Here is a 13816-nt window from a genome sequence, read left to right as displayed (position 1 = left end):
CAACAGCACATTGTTGTTTCTAACACAGTGTGAAACTTAAAACTTTGATTATTTTTTTCTTACAGCCCTGAGTGCCCAACCTGCAGAAATTACCTCAAACTCTGACTTCCAAATGAAGGATATTTCGAGACAAACAAGAATAAGAAATCCACAAAGTTGAACTTTCCTGACATCTGACAGATGTCAACACTGTGGTCTTCTTTAGCATTTGATGTACAGATTGTTCAGAGACAATAAATCTATCTATCACACTGGAGCAGAGTTTATCGAGGCAAGGACTACATTTCAGCAGCAAGGACAGGCAATATATCAGAATAAATGGGACCTAAAAGGTACATGGCATAAAAAAAAAAATCCTTCATCAAAACCTCAGACTGGAGTACAAATGAATTACCTACACATAAATAATAGAAAGGAGTGACCTACATGAAAGAGAGAAAAAAAAAACTTCGAAAGCCAGACATTTGACCTTATTCCTTTGAAAGTTTCACATTTCCTTCATTAATCCTTTATCAGTCTGACCAATTTAAAAACAAAAATGAGCAAATATATTTCCATCACAGTGTCCAAGTTGGTTAGAAAAATGATGTAAAGACACAGTAAGATTCAACTTAAGTCAGCAGATGGGTCAAATCAGTATTGACCAGGATGAATAAAATACTTTACTGGTATGACATTTCACTCATTATTCTAGATAAATGATTTGGTGGTTGCTTCTATGAAATTGTGTCATCAGCTAAAAACAACTTATCAACAGTAATAATGGTTCACACTACAAAACAAATTCAAGGTAAATACAAAAAAAAAAAAAAAAAAAACACGTGTAGAGCACTAATAGCTTGTGTGACTCACTGCATAACCAAGAAAAAAACATGCAGAAATAAAAATTTAAACAAAACATATATGGCAGATACACAATGTTATTTGAGTGGTCTTCTTAAACACAACAGTTAGAACACAAATTCAAAAAATGCAACCAAACTGGACAAAGTGAGTTCAAGTGACCAACATTGCTTCTCCCTTTGAGATATATATATATATATATATATATATATATATATATATATATATATATATATATATATATATATATATATATATATATATATATATGAGCTACTGAAAAATACAATGTTGATAAACTTGTATATGTCTATTGATATTTTATGTTGTATAAACAGTGATTTTTTTTGTGTGTGTGCAGTGACGTACTCAGACTTGTTCAGTGTCTACCACACCAAAACTGAGGTAAAAAAAGGAGCTATTCTGTAACTAGATATGGATAAACAATGCTACAATTAATCAGCGAACACAGCACTGACATTGTTGTGATTGATAACATCACTCGTTGTGCTGAACCCATCTCTTTGAATGTCAGAATGTTAAAACTGAAAAACTTCAAGAAGTTCCCAGTGTTTCTTTTCTTTCACTTAAACATGAATTTCTTTGATTGAATTTTGGTCATGCTTCACAAATAAAAGTATTTCAAAATGTCTCTTCTATGTATATGCTCAAATGTACTAATACATATATTCCAGGCCCTAAGAACACCAGAATGATGAGTAATGGTTAATGTTTACGTGTTCTTGATTAATGAATACCAAACTGTACCCTAAATGACACTCAGGTTCGTAACAGGCAGATGACTGGTAACCTCTATGTCAAATTGAAACATCAACAACAAAAAAGAAAGTAAGATCCCTTCAATTCCCCAAAGCTCAAATCACATTATGTGTAACACCAGCTAATACAATCAATCACTCATTGTGTCGCTTAAAAATGGGAATAACATTAGTTTTCAATTTGCTTTTTAGAATAGAAACTCAAAGAAGGGCATGGGGGATTGTGATTCAAAAGTCTCAAACAAGACAAGAAAAGAAAGACGACAAACAATGAAAATGTGGTCTAGTACTTTGTGATGCAGCACGAGTGTCTGCATAATGTGCCTGTGTATAGATTAGTGCTAATTGCACGCAGGATCATGGCAAAAAGGACCTCATTCAGCTGTGTGGAATGAAGGAACTAGGCATTTGTTTGAGCACATGATGGCCTCAGTTCCACTTTAACCCTCAAACAGAGTGCAAATATCTCCAAACACGAGAGCCCTGATGGGACTCGTGCCTGTTCACTAGAACTCTGCAAACTCTTTTGCACACTTCTCTGTTTGCGAGACACGAATGTCCTCCTCTTCATAGTCGTCGAAGTTGCTCGTGTCCCCTGGTCCCCTGCACTTTGGCAGGAAGGGAGCTTCAACCTGAGAAGACACATTGACATATGTGCAGTCGTTGTCACATCCACAAGTGCCTCATGGACTGCAACATGTCAGACATACAGGAAAATTAAAACGAAGGTTCACCTTTCGCTCGTAGATGGCAATCCAGTCTGTTGTGGAGAACCACTTGTGATTTTTGATGTCATTCACACCATTCTTCAGGTTGCCAAACCGCTTTGTGAGGTCGACCTGAAGCAGGTTCCTCAGCAGATCTTTCAGGTCAGAGCTGAAGTGAGAGGGAAATCTTACCTAAAATGAAAAGCATAGAAAATACAGGTCTTAGTTATGTTAGCTATGCATACAAACAAGGAGTGTGACTTAGATCTATGCTCTCCATTTGCAAAAGAAGAAATACGCTTTAAACAGGTACAAATTTGGACCGAATGCTTCCCTATTTCACTTCAGCGTGCTATGCTGGCTTGACAATCAGTGACTAACAAATGTGTGAAAGACGAGAAGAGAAATGACAGAGCAGTCAAATATCACAAACATTTAAACCTGGCAATGACCCGTGGCTATCTTTGCATACCTTGCCAGACACAATCTTCTCGTAGATCTGGATGGGCTGATCTGCAAAAAAAGGCGGGTAACCAGCAGCCATCTCATAAATGAGAACTCCAAGTGCCCACCAGTCCACAGCTTTGTTATAGCCCTGGAAATTAAAATAAAGGCGCTGTTAGTTTACATCTGATCTTTCACATCAGATACACTCCATGACTATCTAAAGGTCACTTTTTAAGATTTCAAGAAAAAAGGATGAGAGCGGGGATGTTTTTCGGTAGACACATCGACATAGAACAATAAGCCAATAATTCTGGCAACCTGTTGGCGTCAACCGTCTTTCCCGACACACAAGGCACCATAGTCGTTTGAACAGGATCAATATTTCATCAAACATACAACTGGAAGCTTCTGATGCAATTTCAAAATATATATTTGTCATGAGAAAGTGCTGGAAAGTATTTAAAAAGTTTCAAGTAAAAACAACAAAAACAGAATTAGGGAAAAATAATTTACTGTTGTGAAGTGAACTTTGTTGGTCACGACATAACAGATTTCCACAACAGTGACCTTGTCATAAATCTTTGTCTAGAATCTTTGTCGTAGGAAACATGTATTCAAATGGAGTGACGTCATCCGACTCACTCGACCTGTCGGACAATCCAGTTTGGCAACAAAAAATATGTAGTTTCACTTCATTATTGCTATGTTTCCATTTATCTCAACATGGATGTAGACGTTAAATGAAAGTCAGTACTTTCACTTCATCATCACTGCTTTGTTTTGGAATCTAGTTGTCTGCAGAAGAGAACCGAGACAATAAGACCCGGTTAGGTCATCAGAGATCCAAACTTGATAGTTTCAAAATAGCTGAAGGTACTATGTTGTGTTTAAAGGCGTCACCTTGCTGAGGATGATCTCTGGAGCGAGGTACTCAGGAGTTCCACACAATGTCCAGGTCCTCCCTTTTACTCTTTTGGCAAAGCCAAAGTCTGTCACCTGAGGAACGAGCAACAATGACATGATAAGCGCATGAATGTGAAGGCAAAGTGTGCTCCTTGTCTGCACTGTGATGACTGACGAAGGCTCAAATCTGTTTGTTAAAATTTTAAATTTCAGGTCTCAGTACTGTGATTGATATGTGACAGACAGACAGAATTTGTCAGTGACTCAAGTTAATTTTGTCAGATGAACTTGACAATGATTTTGTACTTGCCTGGATATATCCATGCTGATCTATGAGCAGATTTTCAGGTTTCAGGTCTCTGTAGATGAGGTCTAAGGAGTGAAGGTACTCGAAGGTGAGTACTATCTGAGCTGCATAAAATCGTGCATGTTGTTCACTGAAGGAGGAAAAAAAAATTGTAAAAAACTTGGCCAATAACTGAAGACAGGTGATCGCTGACTGAAGACAATCTGTGTTATTACTTTACAGCCAGTTTACTGCCTCTCACCTAAAACATCAGCGTGCAATCCAGATGAAAGGAACAAAAGTACGATATAAACTGTGAACAATACCTGAACCTTCCAGTGCGTCTGAGGTGTGAGAACATTTCCCCACCGGGAACATACTCCATCACCATGTAGAGGTTTGAGTTGTCCTGGCAATTAAAACATTATATTTCTTAATAAGGTCATGGTACTTCTTCAATGAATGCATACTATTTGGGAATGGGGAAGAAAACAAACATGCCACGTGGGTACATTCGTTCTAGCACTGCAACACATACGCCATGCCAAAGGACGGACTTGTACCTTAAAGGCGTACTCCAATCTGACGAGGAAGGGGAAAGAGACAGCCTGTAGTATTCTCTTTTCATTTAGTGTGTGTTCTATCTGCTTCAACTTCACCACCTACAAAACAAATGGCAACAAAAAAAGTTGAAGACAGGTAGATAGGAACATTTAGCTTCTTTTTTGGTGTTGTAATTCTATATAATTTAAGATTTCTAAAATATATCCAAGTAACAGTAATCAATTGCCTTTTCTTTATATTTTCAATGCAACAGTGTCAATTTTAGTTTACGTGATTACATCAGGACAAGCTGTGTGGTTTTTGGTTTTCATTTTGCCAATATAGGTCATTTTACATAGGAAATAATGTAATTTTCTGTCATAGTCAGTGTTACTTAATCAAGCAGTTAAGAGGACAACTAACTTTTAAACCCTGTCTAATCATTATGAGTTGAGACTAAACAAGCTTTAGGAGTCAATTCCTCTCGTCAATACTGTGTCCATGAGCTGTAGAGGAAGGAGACAAAGGTCAGTTTAATTTGATGGCTCTTTGTTTAACAGATGTGCTTATTTGAAAAAAGGCTCTTAATTCTCAGATATTGCACTGGCTTGTCAGCACTAACAGCGTTTGACATATCGACCAAATCACCACATACTTTTAAAACCACAGGTCAGAATCTCTATTGGGATATATATCTGAACTTTCTGGAAGGAGCCGACAAATTTATTCACTGTTGTTCATATTCTTTCAAGAAAACTTGTGGCCACTGTTGAATCATTTATTGCAAAATTTCAATTGGAAAAGTAAATATAAGGTATATTCAGATATGGGGTAAAAAAAAAAAAATTAAAAAAAAAATTGAATGCGAGCGCGTACACAGGAAATCCTATAAGGCCATCAGAATTCTGTGACAAACCAAGTACGGTCTAATCAACAAAACATGAGCAAATTAAAGAAGGAAGTGTGAAAAACTACACTGGAGAAACTGTAAGGCCAAAGCATAGAGTCAAGAGTTTGCTTCTTAAAATAACTGAAAATCAAAGGGAACAACGCACTGCTGCATGAGCAGCCCACCGTGGACGTGCTAACCTGCCTCGGCATCTTTCACATCATTATTCAAAGGCTGAAAACATTTGAGGTTTCCACTGAAAGCATGCTGGTATTGCACGAGAGGAAGTGTTACATTTCCTTTTCTGAGATACAAAGTGTCTCCACACATGATTAGAGGCATTTATATTTCACAAACAAGTCAGCATTACAACACTTGGTCATAAGTGTTTTAATCAGAATAATTTACTTACTTTCTGTTTGTCCAAGATCTTCATGGCATAGAACTGGTTTGTTCCTTTATGTTTCACAAGCATTACTCGTCCAAATGAGCCAGTGCCCAGAGTCTTGAACCTGTCAAAGTCGTCCAAGCACGTTGTGCTCTGAGGAAACACATTAGCAGTGAAAATCAGACAGCTTGTAATTTTACTATATCTTCTGCTCTGACAGATACCTCTACAGCGTGTCTTCACTCACTCACTGGTCACATTAGGTACATTTGTACACCCTAATGTGATGCAATAAAGCAACCCTATCAGAAAATCTCCGTGTATAATTGGAATAATGTTAACATTTTTTTTCCTGGAGACTAATCACATTTTCAGTCAACTGTATTTTATATGTGAAGGTGACATGAGCCACACTGCATCCCATTGAGGGGAGTTCCAAATTGTGCTTCTCATGTATAATAATAATATTAACACCATATTTTGAATTTGTCAACAAAAAAAAAACTGGCAAAACAAAGCTGTACGGTTGTCAAAAATTACCAGTGGCAGGTTAAAATACTAACAGGTAGCCTGGGATCTCTCTAAGGCACCAGATACAAACACTCACATCCAGCTGATACAGGCATTGAAAAAGACCAACATTGGCTGTAAAGTGTTTTTAACACAGGGCCAGCAACCCACTAATTTCAAAGAGCTTCAGTGGGTGTGGGGTTATTGTGTTTAATGAGTATGGGAAGCAGGGTCAGCTACCCCATCTACCATTCAGGGATTTTTATCGAATTGGATTCTGACCAGCAGCTATGTGAACGTTTTAAAATGTTGAAGTGACTCAAAATGTCATTAAAATGAGCGTACAACCACAGTCAATAGGAACACAGCCACTACCAAGTCACTTTTGCTGGAAATTCAGCAAAAAATGGAGTTTGACTGGTTAGATGGAGAGAGGAGAGCTCCTGGCGAGTTGAGGTGAGGAGGATAATTGTTAGGAAGTAACAGGATTATGGGTTGACTTTGGTTTACCTCGCTGTGTTCTGCTGTGCCGGTGAAAATGTCACAACCAGTGCAGCACAGGGTGGGGGGAGGAATGTAGCTAGTCTATTATAATTTGAACCTGGGTCGGCCACCAATGTGAAAGTTGTCAAATGCCGAATGTTGAATTACTTCCTCCAAGCAACACATTTGGCAGCAGTTCACAGAACAGCTAACAGGCCAGGGCAATCCACTATTTGTTTGTACATCAGCACATTTCTTCTAAAAGGACATTGACAAAATAAACACTTGCCACCGAAAGCCCATTCTGTTGTTGGGGCATTTTTCATTAAAGCTTCCAGTTCAGGAGGTATTTGTCAATGGATTGCTTTACTGGAACATCTACTTTCTAATTTTACTTTGGATTCTACTAGACATCCAGTTTGGTCAAGCTGTTGAAACATAATTTATAATAATAATAATAATAATAATAATAATAATAATAATAATAATAATAATAATAATAATAATAATAATAATAATAATAATACTTTACAGAATTCCACATGAGTCAATTAATATTCTTCCTAAGCAGGTTGTCAATATTAACCCTGCCTAATCTTTACATGTTGAAAGGAATTCAATAGAACTCACACAATCAATTTGCATTTAAATAAACAAGTGCTGAACATTTAAAGCGACACTAAGGAACTTTCAGCTTTCGTTGATTTTGGCAGCGCCAGTGGACAAAAGCGTTAGTGTTTTGCCTGAACAAATACTACAGTTCCCATGAGGACTAGCGCGTGGCGTGGAAAAATGCTGCTCCCGGTGGCATGCTGTCGGACTGAACTCGCCTTCATTTGTTTCCAGTGGCTGTGTGAAGGATGGATAGCGACGAGGTAATGAATCTAATGGTGGCTAAACAATGTTATCTCATGATGTGACGCATGCCGTAAAGCAGTGCGCACATTTGGAGTTTTTTAGTGTGCAGGGTTCCTACCACCCTCCTCACAGCTGCTTAGTCCAAGTGAAAGCAATACTGACGCCCTCAGGCCGTGACAGAGGGGTCATTCAACTAGCTGTAAGTCGATGTATCATCATAAAAGATATTAAAATGTTTTATTAAGGTTGAAAAGTTCCTTAGTGTCGCTTTAAGAATTGAAAGAGAAAAAGCCAGATGCTATCATACTAATGTCTTAACTGTAGAGCTTAAAATGCTGAAATTAAGGTTTTAATTCTATAAAACAGTTTATACGGAGGGAACACATACCTGTGCTGGACACTCCCATTTTCTTAAAAAATCTTCTTTGGCTTTAGCTAAGAACTCTTTCACTATGTAAAAAAAAAGAAAGTAAGAGGAAATACAGAGAGAGAGAGAGAGAGAGAGAGAGAGAGAGAGAGAGAGAGAGAGAGAGAGAGAGAGAGAGAGAGAGAGAGAGAGGGAGAGAGAGAGAGAGAGAGAGAGAGAGATTGGAAAAGTTAGCAGTCAGGAAATGTTAGGTAACATCATCAGGAAAGAAAAAAAAAAACTAGGGCAATTTAATGTGTTCAGGAAAACAAACTAAGGCAATTCACACGTTTGGGGGGGGGCAAACGCATCTTAAGGTCAGGCAAATGTCAAGTACGAGGAAGGTAGGACTCTACTTCAAGGAAAAAAAAACAGCAAACAATATCATTATTATAAAACTCAACACCACACACACCTAAGCAGGAAGTTTTAGTTAAAGTGATGCAAAGAGCTCAGTGGGCTTCGCAAAGTTGGCCAATTTGAAGACGAGCTATTCTGCATCTCTTTCAAGAGTAGGTAAGAGTAAAAAAGGAGCGGGGGCATAGAGGACGACAAAATGCCAAACATAACTAGGACTACAGAGCAGGCAATCGAAAGACAGTGCATTGTGAAAGTCACAGCAGACATGAGGTGTCCAAAGTCAAAGAGTTATTGAAAGGCATCTAGTGTGTCTCATGGCTGGAACACTTTGTAATATGGATAAATATTCAAATATAAAACTATGACTGAAATGTGTGGAAACTGTGCACATACACAACACTTAAACTGGCAATATTTAAGTATGGCATAATGTGAGCATACTATGCCTAGAATGGATAATAAATATTTTCTCTATGACTTGGGACCTCTCATGGAAGAATGAGCATACCAAAAGTCTCTACAGTTCACCAAGGGTTTGCAGGAACATTCACCCACATGGATGGAAATGATGGAGAAGAGAAAGAGAGGAAGAGACATTTATGAAGTGCTAAAAACAAGAAAATTTTAGAATCAGACAACAAACTGGTGACACTGGAGAAGACAATATTAGACACCCTCAATATCAGACAGACAACACTGTAAAAATATTTTTCTATTGTGAAATAATGGTTGTTTGGGATGAACACTAATCAAAACTAGACAGAACTAAAGTCTGAAACAGAAAAATAAAGATTTTTTTCCTTGCACAGCTATTATATATGTTTGTTGTTCACAGTGAAGGAAAGAATGATTAAATCTGACCTCGATTCTGTACAGTAGTTACCTTAAACTTTTAGTTCTATGTCTAGCTTTCTGTCCCGCTGTTGTTGCAGGTTTTTGCTATTGCATAAAGAACAAAAGGCAAGACTGATTAACAAACACTGCAAAAAAGCCCACATGAAAAAAAAACATACTAGCAAAACAGTACACAAATGCACACAAATGACAAAGCACAAATATCAAGATGATATAAACGACTGAAGCACAGCAAATAGCCTGCTCCACAAAGTGTTATATTTAATCTACTTTTAATACTGTCCCAGGTGGATTTACAAAAATGAACATACAGGGGATTGCAATCTGATGGGGAAGATAATTCGAATTAGTAAAGAAATGATAAAACAATAACTTATGGTGTCAATGAACCTATAAAGGCCGAGCATTTCAGCATATAAAGGAGACAATGGTAAAAACTGAAGTCCCTGCACAGCTTTGAAACATAAATCAGCTGATTATCTTTAAGGTGATGAGCCACTCTATCTCCAAGCGGATCAAGCGGAGCCAGCTGAAAATGGCAGTCGACACATTTCAAAAAATACAAACACTGGACTTACTCAACTGATCCCACATGATGGTGAACTCAGAGATATGAGGCACATCACTCTCCTGTCCTTTGTGATCCTGACTACCTTTACGGTATCTGTGGAACAGACGGCTGGCGAAGGACTGATCTTTTCCCTGGGCCATATTGACGTGTGAGCGAGACCGCTAACATGCAAAATGAGAGTTCTTTCTAACTGAACATCAGTGGTACTAACTTCCTGTATGCGATCAAGGGCTCTGCAATGCTTGAATAACCACAAAAAGTGAAGCTTCCTGTTTAAGCGCTATGCTTCTGTTTCAGCAGCCAACTGTGTGTCCATTTTCTTTCCATGTTGCGTTTTAAGAACATTTAATTTTTCTCAAATACAATTTTTTTTTACTGTTCTGAAAAATATATATAATTTACAGAAGGCCCTCTGATATAACGTCACAGTGAAATAAGAAACACTTCAACTCTGAGAACTTTAGAGTGCTGATAAGCAACGTGCAAGTCTGCAGCACCCACAGACAAACTGAAGTGGAAGTACTGTTCAAGTTAGTGTGCTCTCTGGTGGTTGTGTTCCACAGTCAACTCCTTAGACTAGAAGTCAAGCAATTTGACCTGACCTCTAGGTGCCTATGTTTATCTCAAGGTTTTGGTTGGGAAAATTTAAAATAATCATAGACCTATATTAGTATAAGTCACTTAAAATAACAGTATGAATCTAAATGATAACAAGCTAACAAGCTTTTGCAGTTGGCATCAAATTATTTAACACATGACTTAAAACTACAGGTGGCTTGAGTTACAAATCTGCGAGACTGTGTGAATTACTGGAATTATTGGGAAGCAGGACAAGATCAACCTCTTCAGACAGACAACTAGTTATACCACAGTTGTGACAGATTACACTGGACACTACTCATAAATGTGTGCTAAACACAACAGGATATCCTCTGGCTACTGCATTTATATGATGAATACGATATGTAACATTACAATTACTTTTCAACAGGTTTGGCTCATGAGGGTGCAACCCTTTCCAGATGTTTTAGTACCAGTACACATTATGTGATGTCATTGTAAGGGGTCCTTGACAGTGTAAGAGTTTGTTATACAGCACACTTCAGACAGCTGACTTGCCTTATCAGTTTTAACCATATAAGGCATAAAAAAACACAAGTGGTTGTTGTTTATCAAACAATCAAACTACAAATACATGAAAATACACACACACAAAAAAAGATAAAATATTATTTCGCCACATCAGGAAGCCTTTAAGGACTACTTATGTGTTATACTGGTTATCAGGTACCTGTTGTTTGCAGGGACCAAGCTTTGTACTGCAGCTTCACTAGAAACCAGTGTATGCTGATGCTATCTGCCTCCAGGCACGTGATGTGAGCCTTTTAGAGATGAAACGCGGTTCTTTGGTTACTGAAGCTAAATATTGCATTGTTTTATGAATTGAGACATTAATGATCACGTAGAAATGATTTTCTATACATCGAACACTATGTAAGCCTGTATAAGGCAGTAATACCGCCGTCATCTTCGCCTGTACCACTTTATAAAAAAATAATAATTAAAAAAAGACAATATCATTTGTGATAACGATTTCATTTGATAAGCTGACGGAGATGGTTAGGCTAGAGGAAGCAGAGGTTGTAAACTGCCCGACCAAAGATGGATCTGCTCTGCAGCCTATACTATTGTACTATCTGCTAACGCTGGTCAACAACAGCTAAACGGTGCTCTTCACTGACTTTGATCACAAACCTATTCTGTACAATAGCTAACTTTAAACAACTACCAGGCCAGCTGGGGGGCTTCCAGATACTCACCGCTTTCTTGTTCATTGCCTTTCTTGGCAGTTGCTGTGTTTCCCATCGTAGGAAGACAGGGCGATTCACAGCTGGCTGGGAGCAACGATGGAGGTGGTTAGCTAACAGGGGTCTCCGTCAGCTAGCTAACAAAATTCAGCTGGTGCTAGCTGATGGGGTAAAAAAGACATAAATGTCTCCTCTTGACGGAGAAAACCTCGACGTGCTCTGCTCACTGCCTCGGTGGTCTTTATTTACAAGGTCCTTTGTCGTTCATGCATGCCTCCGCTGGAATGACAACATGATCCAGACTTTTCACCTCTGCCTGCTGTCGTTTTGTGCTGCGTTCAAGTCGTGTGGGAATTACCACATACAGGCTTGAGGGGTAGAATGCTGCCTTTAAGGACTAGTAGGAAATAGTACATGTGCAGTAGGTGGTACGACAACAACAACAGCAGCAGCAACAGCAACAGTAGCAACAGCAGCAGCAGCAGAAACAACGATAACAGCTACAGATGGAATGTTATTGTTCAAAACAACACAGGGAAATACTGAACTGAACCATCTTTTAGTTTAACTATTGCGTGCGCAAGCATCAACTTAAGTGCGTCCATGACTCATAACTGTCAGTGCACACTCTCCCCTTTTGCTACAGTATGCTATCATTTTGATTGTTATTTTGTTTGTTTACACACGAACCAAAACCAAACACATAAAGTGTAACATTTTATATTGTCATCAACCCCGTGTGTGCGTGTTTTCTTCTTCTTCTTCTTCTTCTTCTTCTTCTTCTTCTTCTTCTTCTTCTTCTTCTTCTTTTTTTTTTTTTTTTTGGGGGGGGGGTGTATGTCAGTTTTTCTGTTATAATGTTCATTTATTTCCTCACATATCTTACTTATCTCGTCACATTGCCATTATTTAATTAATAACATTGTTTCACTGGCCATTTGTCCTCTGAAGTTTTTTCTCCTGATTTTAACTTGCTTTTAAAATAATTGGTGATGCACATTTAATATCATTATTCTGATGACAGAATTGTCTAACCCCTCTGAATTTGCTTGTAAACCTGTTATTTTGAAATGTACTGTTTTTCTCTTCAGTTTTATATATATGGTTGTTTATTGTCAAAATTATTTTATGAATGAGTTTATTTGCAAGGTTGTTTAAGAACTGATGTAATCTCTGTAACTATGGAATCACGGCATTACTAAATGCATTCTGACTCTGACATAGATAAGAATTTCAGGCTGACTAAAAATGAGGAGACATAAAGTTAGTTGCTTTGATTTAAGGTAATTATCATTATCATCTGTAATATTAATTCATTTGTAGGTCACAAATTCTCTCTGTATTAATGACCTTGTAATTTTTATGGCCATTGTTTGGTCATACACAGTATACATGGCAGTCTCTGGCCCTACATACATACATACATAGATACCTACACACACACACACACACACACACACACACACACACACACACACACACACACACACACACACACACACACACACACACACACACACACACACACACACACACACACACACACAAAACAAAGCAGATGCTCCATTTCTGAGGCACAAGTCAACATGGAGTCAAAATACTACAGATTTTGAAGCATACATTGAGAACTTTAGATTTTTAAATCACAAACAAATTGATACATTTAATGATCCTGTTGATCTAAAGGTCCTACTGGTCTGCATTGAACATGTATAATTGTCATGTACCAATTACAAATAAAAATAAATGTGGTGATTCACTTCGTGAGTTCTAACAGCATTGTAGAAGAGTCTGTGACAGATAAGTATTGCTCCAAAGAGATCGTGTATAATTCCAGAATTCAGAAAGTATCAACCAAAAGCTTTCTACGGGATATTGACAGGAATGCTGCCACAGTTAATTCATGCACTGGGACAACGTGTAAACTATGCATGTAAATGCCAGTAACCCAGGACTTTAGCTGTGAAGTCAGAGTAGTAGCATTCTTTTGATTTTGTGTGTGCGTATGTTTTTTTAAGAGTCTATTTATATGACAGTGTACATTTACTTTACATTTTTGGCCCCTTCTGTATGATTTTTGTACTCTTTCATGGCAAGATTCATTTGTTGAACTAAGGGTAAGGCTCATAAGTTACAAAGTCTCATATCAATAATTAAAACAAAATCGTTCACCACCAATT

The 13816-nt window shown here is 37.8% G+C and overlaps 1 protein-coding gene across 3 annotated transcripts; it reads right to left on the bottom strand.

Moving 5' to 3' along the window:
• Positions 1-1487: 1487 nt before the first annotated feature.
• Positions 1488-11978, bottom strand: prkacba (protein kinase, cAMP-dependent, catalytic, beta a). 3 transcript variants are annotated; one of them, XM_030083103.1, is made up of 11 exons: positions 11649-11978; positions 8911-8919; positions 8025-8086; positions 5810-5938; positions 4529-4627; positions 4292-4374; positions 3990-4116; positions 3677-3772; positions 2802-2924; positions 2357-2521; positions 1488-2254 (listed from the first exon to the last, which is right to left on the bottom strand). In XM_030083103.1, the coding sequence occupies exons 1-11, from the start codon at positions 11692-11694 to the stop codon at positions 2129-2131; spliced, it is 1065 nt and encodes a 354-aa protein (XP_029938963.1). In that variant the 5' UTR covers positions 11695-11978; the 3' UTR covers positions 1488-2128. The 3 variants fall into 3 exon arrangements, with proteins under 3 accessions (XP_029938963.1, XP_029938964.1, XP_029938962.1); XM_030083104.1 differs by lacking the exon at positions 8911-8919; XM_030083102.1 differs by lacking the exons at positions 8911-8919; positions 11649-11978 and adding an exon at positions 9836-10100.
• Between the last annotated feature and the right edge of the window lie 1838 nt (positions 11979-13816).

The sequence above is a fragment of the Salarias fasciatus genome, chromosome 23, assembly GCF_902148845.1.
Source record: "Salarias fasciatus chromosome 23, fSalaFa1.1, whole genome shotgun sequence".
Classification (NCBI taxonomy): domain Eukaryota; kingdom Metazoa; phylum Chordata; class Actinopteri; order Blenniiformes; family Blenniidae; genus Salarias; species Salarias fasciatus.
Note: the sequence above shows the minus strand (reverse complement) of the source record. Positions and strands in the feature narration are given on the sequence as shown.

Coding starts and splice junctions, on each gene's coding strand:
- prkacba (XM_030083102.1), bottom strand. CDS start 9,968: ATGGCCCAGGGAAAAGATCAGTCCTTCGCCAGCCGTCTGTTCCACAGA. Junction 8,087..9,835: donor CATCATGTGGGATCAGTTGA/GTAAGTCCAGTG, acceptor TTTTTTACATAG/TGAAAGAGTTCTTAGCTAAA. Junction 4,628..5,809: donor AGATCTTGGACAAACAGAAA/GTAAGTAAATTA, acceptor TTTGTTTTGTAG/GTGGTGAAGTTGAAGCAGAT.